Source organism: Chenopodium quinoa, unplaced genomic scaffold (assembly GCF_001683475.1).
Source record: "Chenopodium quinoa cultivar QQ74 unplaced genomic scaffold, ASM168347v1, whole genome shotgun sequence".
NCBI classification, from domain to species: Eukaryota; Viridiplantae; Streptophyta; class Magnoliopsida; order Caryophyllales; family Amaranthaceae; genus Chenopodium; species Chenopodium quinoa.
The window spans coordinates 11792898-11802191 of NW_018745024.1; the positions used below are offsets into that span (position 1 = coordinate 11792898).

General features: G+C 33.2%; 1 protein-coding gene across 3 annotated transcripts; it reads left to right on the plus strand.

Annotated features, from left to right (window-relative positions):
* Window positions 1-4044: 4044 nt before the first annotated feature.
* On the plus strand, window positions 4045-8844 carry LOC110708731. 3 transcript variants are annotated; one of them, XM_021886939.1, is made up of 4 exons: window positions 4045-4252; window positions 5192-6493; window positions 6638-7604; window positions 8195-8844. In XM_021886939.1, exons 2-4 carry the CDS (start codon window positions 5372-5374, stop codon window positions 8449-8451), a joined length of 2346 nt encoding a protein of 781 aa, XP_021742631.1. In that variant the 5' UTR covers window positions 4045-4252; window positions 5192-5371; the 3' UTR covers window positions 8452-8844. The 3 variants fall into 3 exon arrangements, with proteins under 3 accessions (XP_021742631.1, XP_021742632.1, XP_021742633.1); XM_021886940.1 differs by having other exon boundaries at window positions 5196-6493; XM_021886941.1 differs by having other exon boundaries at window positions 5372-6493.
* The last annotated feature ends 450 nt before the right edge of the window (window positions 8845-9294 follow it).

The window sequence follows — 9294 nt, forward strand, 5'->3', positions numbered from 1 at the left end:
GATTAAATTTTAGAACTTTCTACTACTTCTTAATTATTTGTATTTTAAATTTAAGCCGAGTAATCTTAATAGTATTTCTCTCAATACATATTAACTTGAAGTTTGATGTTTACATTCATTCTTTATTAAGCTATTTCAAATTTCATGTCACCTCACTGTCATATTTGCTTGCATTAGCGAAATAAACTTTTGGTAATTGTCCATCTTTACTTGATAACTACTTTGTAATTTATCACCACCTTCGTTTCTAATTATTTGCATAAAAAAAAAATTTATGTTTCATAAATTTGTTGCAAATGATTAGAAACGGAGATAGTATATCTTTAGAAGAGGATAAATGGATCAATTGCATCAAAGCTTAGAGAGAAAAACCTTTCCCCCAGGACATGCCATGTTAGTTATGTAATCCAATTTAAAAGGAAATCTTTTACAATCACTCAGACACTCGCACACATAATGAAAAAAAAGAAGAAACAAAATATTCAATCATAATTGAAACTTCCATAAATATTCAACTTATTAAGGAATATTTTCTTAAAAAAAAAAAAAAAAAACCCTTACTAAGGGCCTGTTCTCATTGACTGAACTGAACTGAACTAAAATGAATATTTTATAAGAGAAGGAAATTAGGAGCTGAGCTAAACAGAACTGAACTGAACCGAAGTGAGCTGAACTGAACTGAACTGAATTTCAACGTAAGAGAACAGGTCCTAAGGCAAAAAATTATACCATTATAATATCTAATAACATAATGAACACAAAATACTTGGCAAACTAAATAAAATAAAAGGAAATAAAAGGAAAAAAGAAGAATTTTACCAAGGGTTTGTTCTCTTCAACTTATTTCAATTCAGCTCCAAACAGCTTAGTTTAGTTCAGTTACTAATTTCCTTTTCCCATAAAATATTTAGTTTAGTTTAGTTCAGTTCAATTCAACTCAGTAAGTCAATGCTCCATTCTAATAAAGTAATAATCACATCAAAACTCCGTGCTAATGCACAAAACATATTATAGTATGGAGTATTTATTTATTTGTTATTTTATTTTTTTTATATATATAAATAAAGTATTAAGTATTTATCAATCAAAATTTAAGTTGCAAAATATATGACATTGTTGGATAATAGTTTATTTAGGCCTGTGATCTGATAAACTATGGGCCATACCAGTGGGCCTTGTTATAGCATGTTACAGTTATTCTGGTTTAATATTTAACAAAGGTCAAAGTTACAGTTGAACTGCAATTGGTATTTGGTAAAACAATTCTGTAAAAGGGTATTTCTCAGTAATATCACTTCTTTCCAAAGGACAAATCTGTCATTTCCCCCTAATCAATGAATGACGACGCGTAGATAACGTCACAAAAAAGCTATATATGATGAAAAGGTAAAAGAAAAGAATCATTTAATTAGTTTTATTTAGATTATTTAAAACTAATTTTTAGATATGAAAAATACTCCCTTTGTTTTTTAAATGCATCACTTTGACAATTGCACTATTTACATATTATATTTGACTTAATTTTTTCATCTCCATAAAATAAATAAGTGCTATTATATGATATATCATTAATCATAATGTCTAGTTCCATAATATAGTTTTGCACTATTTTTACCAAATTGAAGACTTTATAATATAAAGTATAATTAGTAGGTGTATTTAATTGGCAGCAAAAAATAAATAATATTACATAAAAAATTAGTGAAAATAGGCTTATTCCCAAAAATAAAAAAGAAACAAAAAAAGAAAAAAAAAAGGGAATATAGGATTAATGAGAGATAGAAATTGTTTCAAAAAAAAAATATTGAGAGATAGAAATAATGTAATAAGGCCCTTACCAAATAAGACAAAAATACAATTAATCATTTATTGAAGGAAAAGAAGTGTTGCAATTATCTGAAATGAGGCCCTTACTAATTACTCCGTAAGATAAAAATGCAATTAATCATATAGAAGGAAAAGAAGTGTTGCAATTATCTAAAATGATGGAAATAGTAAAAAATATGGTATTGACTAATGAGTATAATTATATCTAACTAGGTTGGAATCAGTGCGGTGTATGATTTATATAAAGCCTATTTTTAATTTGTACATTTTAAAAATAAATCAATATTATACATGAATATAAGTAAGAATTTCGTATATTTTGTAATTTTAATTTTTTTTTATTTTAATCAATATTATGATATAATATCTGTTCAACGTTGTCTAATTCATAGTTCAATGAAATCGGTCATTTATTAGTGTGCTATTTAAAATTGTTCAATTTCCTACGATAAATTGATAGGTTTTAGTTGTAATATAGAAGATCACAATATTTAAATTTCAAAAATGTTAAATATGATAACTTTCCAAAAAAACATAAAAAAATAAATAAAATAAAATAAAATAAAATACAGAAAGATGACATCATCATTGCATTTAGGCGGAATTTTTTTTATTGAGAAAGCGATACGTGTACAATGGTGAAGTCAACAACTTCTGTTTTAGTAATAGTTAATAGATAGATAGATTAGTCCACTCCCTTATTTCCAAAATATTGTTCCTTTGCTTTTTTTTATTTTTTTAATTTTTTTTAGGATAAGCTTTATAAACTTTAATAATCAAATTTAATTTATCAAATTATAATACTTCATCTGTTTTCCTTTTATTGCATCATAATGACTTTTACACTATTTACTTGATCTTCTTTGACCATCTTTTGTGGTTTTTCTACCAGGAAAAATATAGTCATGTGGGATCTAGTTACATTCGTCTCGAAATCTACTTTTCAAATATCAATTTTTTATAACTTTTACAAAAGTATAATTAAAGATATTAATAGCCAAAGTAATGCATTGACAAGCATGAAACCCCTTATGGTGCAATAAAAAAAGAACGGAGGAAGTAGTAAATAATATAGTTATATGTGACCTAAGACTGTTTGTTTGACTTGTTTAAATGTATTCATTTAAAATATTAACTTTTTTTTAAATTTTTTTTAAGTAACACATACAAAAATGATAAAATATAACAATATGTTTAAAGGAAGGTGTATGACATGAGGTTACCTAAAATATCATGTCAGTGACACGAGAGAACTCACTTTATAACAATATTTCGACAGACACGAGAGAACTCATCCTTCAAACAACATTCGGTTGACATGTAAAGTAAAAAAGATACTTAACAATCCTGTAATAAAAGGATGGTGTATAACACGAGATATGCCTAACTTATCATCTCAACATCATTTTATTTACACGAGAAGACTCATTGGATGAACATCATTTCAATTGACATGTAAAAAAATAAAGATATATAACAATCTTCTAAAAGAAGGGTGTATAACACGAGATTTACTCAAAACACCATTTCATTGACACGAGAAAACTCATATTACAAGTTATAAAGTCATTCTGATTGACACGTTGACATAACTCACTTTTACAATGTCATCTAATCGACATGCCGAAAAAACTCACTTTTACAACGTCACTCTGGTTGACATATCGAAAAAACTCACTTTTACCACATCACTCTAATTGACATGCTGAAAAAACTCACTTTTACAACGCCACTTGGATTGTTACAAGATAGCTCATGGTTTCACAAAAAGAGAAACATCTAACTTCTACAACGTCATCCAATTAACATGAGAAACTCATTGATTTACAAAAAACTTACTTTTACAACGTCATTCTGATTGACATGCTGAAAAACCCACTTTTACAACGCTATTTGGATTGACACAAGAAAGCTCATGGTTTCATAAGAAGAGAAACAACTGGCTCTTACAACATCATTCCGGTTGACACGAGAAACTCATTGATTTACAAAAAGAGAAACAACCCACAGTTTAATAATCTTATTCTAATTGTAATGAGAAAACTCATTGTTTTTCGAGAAAAAATACAACTCTCACCAATAAAGTGATTACGATTGACACGAGAATACCCATTATTACAAGAAGGGAAACACAACATGAGAACTAGTCTACTACAAAAGGACAAGTTTGGAGACAAAAGACCAAAGTTGATCAAGAAGTTGGCACCTTGGATTAACTCAACTTAATCTAGTTGCATGCATATTAATATTCGTTTTTACATGTTTACCGACCGAACCAAACAAAAACTAAGGAAAAAACTGCCATATAAAACTAACGCCGAACATTTTTCCCATAATTTTACAAAAAAAAAATAAAAAATGAAAATTTTCATTTGGAGGGTCTTTCTTAGCTTTTGGTTCGTTGCTTTCTATCTCCTCTCAGCAGGTACTCAATTTCTCTCTCTTCAATTTCAAACATTATTTTTTCTTCTTTTTCCCTCTTTCAATTTTAATAACAAAATTAAATCGGGGATTTTTTATTTTTATAATTTTTTTGGTATCTTAATTTGTATTTTAATTCAATTTTTTCTTGTATAAATGCTATATTGTGCTGAATTTTTATTTGTATATATATTTTTTTTCATGAGTTGTTGATTTTTATTTTAATTTTTTTTATGTTTAATGGGGAATTGGTTGAATCTCTCTATTATGGTAAATTGAATTGGAATAAATTTTTGATGGGTTATTTTTTAATTTGGGTTTGGTGATAAAAAGGAAGCAGATTTGTTTATTTTCTTAATAATTTGATGCTTATTTTGTGGATCAACTGGATTATTGATTTTGTAATAATTTAGATTCGAGTATTTACTTTTAATTTTGATTGATGAAGAATTGGAGACGGTGTAACAAATTTTAATAATTTTAAATAGGATGAACTGGGTTGTGATGGAATTACCTTATGAATGAAGTTAATGATTTACCTTTAGTGATCTAGGGTTTTCATGTTATGTATGTGCTTGATTTCAGAATCAGAACATTTCGGTTTCGTGTCGCGGTGTTAGAGGGTAGAGAACTAGAGATCAATCTTTGAAGCTTAATTGGGAATCAGCAAGGAGAGTGATTATTTTCCAAATCAGCTGACCATTATATTAATTGGGTTTTAAAACAATTTATTGAAGATCTGTTATAGGCTAGGAATGAGGGATTAGTCTTGTATCTACCAAATTTGTTTGTAGTATTATGATTTTAATATTTATTTAGCTAACTTATTGGGTTAAAAATTTATATCATGAATCCGTAATCGGTTAATTTGCCATTATCACTTCTTGTATGGTATATCTGCTGCTAATACTAAGAAATTATCTGCATGATCTTTTCTTGGTAGGAAGTCCCATGTGATCCTCCAGAAATTTGATTGTACCGAGGTTGAGAGAGATTTGGTGTATACCGACTTATAATTGCTTTGATATATTCTGATTGCATCTTAAGCATTTCTCATCAAAACTACATTGAGTATTTTCCTCATTGAAATTGGGCATCTTTCTTCATCTCCAATAATCAACAGATGAGGAGGGGAGGGAGGATTGGCTCAAGGTGCAGTGGTACTGTTAACCGACATGTCCGTGTGAAAAGTATGGAATCTGAGGATTCTGATGAGGACTATGTGGCTGAAGTTGATGAAGTAGAAGATCAATCTGATGAATTAGACTCCTTAGTTGGAGACGCTTCTGAGGAAGAGAGTTGCTTTGAGGCGGAGCTGGAAGCAGAGGAGGAGGATGAAGAGGATGAGAAAAATGAGGGAGGGTGGAGAAGAGTGGTAAAGCCAAGGACTAAGAAGGGATCTGCAAGGAATAGGAAAAATGGTATAAAAAGATCAAATAAGAGGAAGAGAGTTGTAAAATCTGACGATGAAGAAGACTCTGATTATGACGATGAGGAGTTTACACCAGAGGAGGAGTATTTGGAGGATGAGGAAGAGGATGAGGACTTTTTGATGCAGAAGACGAACACTAGGAAAAGAGGGAGGGCCACATCTAAAACAAGAACTTCTGTGAAAAGCCGGAAAAAAAGAAATACAAAGCCTGTGAGGAAACCTCGTACAAAGAAACGTACAAAGACTAGAAGTTTAAGGAGGAGGACAAAATCTGATGGTGATGAGGAATTTACTGAGAAGGGTCCTACTCTGAGAGGTAGGACCCTGAGGAATTCTGTGCGTGGAAAGAATAGGGTGACAAATGGAACAGATTCTGATTTCTGTTCTGACTCATCTGGTTACGAGTTCACTATATCTGAGGAAGAGCGAGAACAAATCAGAGAAGCTAACAGGATTTGTGGAAGCCTGGCTCCGACCTTGAGGAGTTCAAGGAGAGTCCAAGAAGATGAAGTTTTTCATGAACCGAAAAAAACTTCTGCCAGGAAGGGCAAAGAGAAAGCAGAATTGAAAAAGACTGATGTGGGTAAACCTGTTTGTGGTATTTGTTTAACAGAAGAAGGAAAGAATACTGTCCGTGGGACATTAAACTGTTGTAGCCACCATTTCTGTTTTGCTTGCATTTTCGAGTGGTCAAAAGTGGAAACACGTTGCCCACTGTGCAAACAGAGGTTTGTCTCAATTAGTAAGCCTGGGAGATGTGGTAAAGCATTTGATCTAAGGGATACGGTGATATCAGTTCCAGAGTGTGATCAGGTACTGTTTCGAAACATTGACCCTTAAATCTATCCAACATCTTTCTTCTTGTGGCACCATGTATACGTGCCTAGCAATTGCTTTATTTTATGTTCTGTGTTTCATGTTTTATTGAAATAGCTCAGACAATTTTATTGCATTCAGGTCTATCAACCATCTGAAGAGGAGCTTCGAGACTTTCTCAATCCCTATGAAAATGTCATTTGCACGGAATGTGATCAGGGTGGGGATGATGCCCTTATGCTACTTTGTGATCTATGTGATTCACCAGCGCACACATACTGTGTTGGTCTTGGGCGGGAAGTTCCTGAAGGCAATTGGTATTGTGATGGTTGCAAACCAGCTGCCCTTGGGTCCTCACATTCTCAAACTCAGGATCTCATTCCTGATCAGAGGACAAATACTGGTGTTTCTGATGGAGCATCTACGTATGAGAACATGGCAGAAATAGACCTTAACGTGACAATACCAGAAATGCCAGTTAGTCAAGGAAATGGATTCCTTTCTTCTCCAAGATTTTCAGGTGGAAATTTTCAGGCACCTTCTCCTGCCTCTGGGATGGGTGTATCGACTGTATCAGGAAGACGACTGATTCACCGTCAAATTCGAAATATTCTTACCAATAGGTTGAGCCAAGTACCCCCTGGGACTGATATAGGTGCTTTTGGCAATCTAATTGGCCGGGGGGTCAATTCAACACAGCAACAGAGTAGAACAACAGATGTAGGGCCCTCTTATCAATCTCCATATGTAGATAGATTGCAGGAAAGACTTTCTAATAGTGTACAAAATAGGGAACCATTTCCTGGAAGGCTGGGCCACATGGTAAGACAGATGGGTCAGCCCTCAACCTCTGCAAATGGCACAGATCAAGGTCAGGTACATTGGACCGGGCTAGAGCCGCTAGACAGCTTGAATTTGGGTGAAGGTCAGAGTCTGATGTCAGCTGGTGAACAACTTCGCCCTATTAATGGTAGAACAAGCATTGGGCCTGAAATTGGTGCCCCTCCCTCACACAACAGGTATGAGGAACATGCAACTTTAGTGAAACAACAAGTACATTCAATAGTGAGGAGCCAGCTGAAGAGCTTGTCTCAAGACATGAACTTAGGTGAGTTCATTTTAGGTTCTTTGCATTCGCTCCACATCCTAACATAGAATGGACTTATGATTGTTTCTTGAATGCATATACCTACTTTTGACTAAGCACTTCATATTTTCCAAATCACTAAGTTGCATGGACTTGCCTAGAAGTTTAAGCATGTGTTGTTGAATTGTTAATCTAAGTTGAAGTGTCCAAAAGTCATACATAATTATATTGATGATACATACATTGATAGGCAGAGTTTATGAATTCATATAATGTGGCCCAGGGGCAGTGAAGAGTTGTCTCTAAGGATTATGCACCTAGATTTTCAGCTTGAATTAATTTAGTCATTTATGGTGCATTGAGAGGCTACTTTATGTTACACGCAATCTGCAGAAATGCCACCAATTTTCCCTCTAAGATAAAGGTATAAAAGAAAACGAAAGTGAATGATTCTTATTCTATGAGTCTGTGGCTGCTCAATTTTTGCATTGGGCATTTAGAGTTGGTTTCTGCCATTAGGACTCTAAATCTTGTCTGGTGCAACTCTTGTCCCATGATAGACATTTTATTGCTTGATTCTGAATTTTTAGTCAACTTTATTTTGCATGCAGGTAACGATGATTATGTAGAAATTTCGAGGAGATCTGCACACACCATTATGGCGGCATGTGGGCTAGAACCTCGAAGGCATGACACATATGAAGCACAACCTCCAATTTGTGTCCATCTTGTAAGCAGGTTGGCCAATGTAGAGATAAGTCCTATCAATGGTTGTTGCTTGAATTGTTTTGAGGGTTTCGTGAAAGATGTTGTGAAAAGGATCATGGACATACTACTGCAACCTCATTGGTTTGGTTTCAGACATTGATCATTAGATACTTGGAACATTTTTGAAGAACATATTCTTACTCCGGCCAATGTTTTTCTTTTTTAGCTTAGGATGCTCATTTTCTTGTCTATGTTTGTAGGAACAATTGTGACTGATTACATCAAGAATTTTCCTACTGCTGTGGACACTCTCATATGGGAAGGGTCCAGAAGCACCATTCCTGTTTTCCTAACTGTTCATAACTAACTTGAACTATTATGGCTTCAGTCTATCGTCTGTTTTTTTAGCATCTTAGGTGGCAAGGATAAAGGCGATGTTGCTTCAGGCTTTAGTTCTGTATTGCAGAATTTGCTGCATTTCTTCATGTAAGCCCTATCTTAGTGAATCAAACTTGTTCGCTAGTGATTATTAATGAATGAACAAAGTGCTTCATCTTCTGAAAACATTTTTATTTCCTTATTAGTTGTGGCTTTTTCAGAACAGGATCTGTTCCAAGTAACCTAAAAAGTAAAAGCCCTTCTTTGGATTGTTCAAATGTTTTCCCTTGGCTTTAGTAATAGCTAGAACTGGTAGCTTTGTACCATTTTTATCTCTAAAATTTCTCTTTGATTTGGCATGACAATTATACAGAGACGAGAGAACCAATTCAATTCAATCATTTCACATTGACTTACGGAGTATTTTATAACTTTCTTATCGTCTGTTGGACCCTTATGTTTATGTGAATTCTTTTGTGAGCAAGGTCAATTCTAAAGCCGTAATGTATTAGGACCAAAACGAGGGGGCCTTAACAAAAACCTTTTTATTTGTATGTACCGATCTCTTGCTCTCGTCTGAAAGAATTTGATAGTAACGAAAATCAATTCATGGTCTTTTGACTCT

What these genes read in the sequence shown, in the direction of transcription:
- LOC110708731 (XM_021886939.1), top strand. Translation starts at nt 5,372, where the DNA reads ATGAGGAGGGGAGGGAGGATTGGCTCAAGGTGCAGTGGTACTGTTAAC. An exon ending in CAGTTCCAGAGTGTGATCAG is followed by an intron (nt 6,494 to 6,637) that starts GTACTGTTTCGA and finishes TATTGCATTCAG; the next exon opens with GTCTATCAACCATCTGAAGA. An exon ending in GTCTCAAGACATGAACTTAG is followed by an intron (nt 7,605 to 8,194) that starts GTGAGTTCATTT and finishes TTTTGCATGCAG; the next exon opens with GTAACGATGATTATGTAGAA.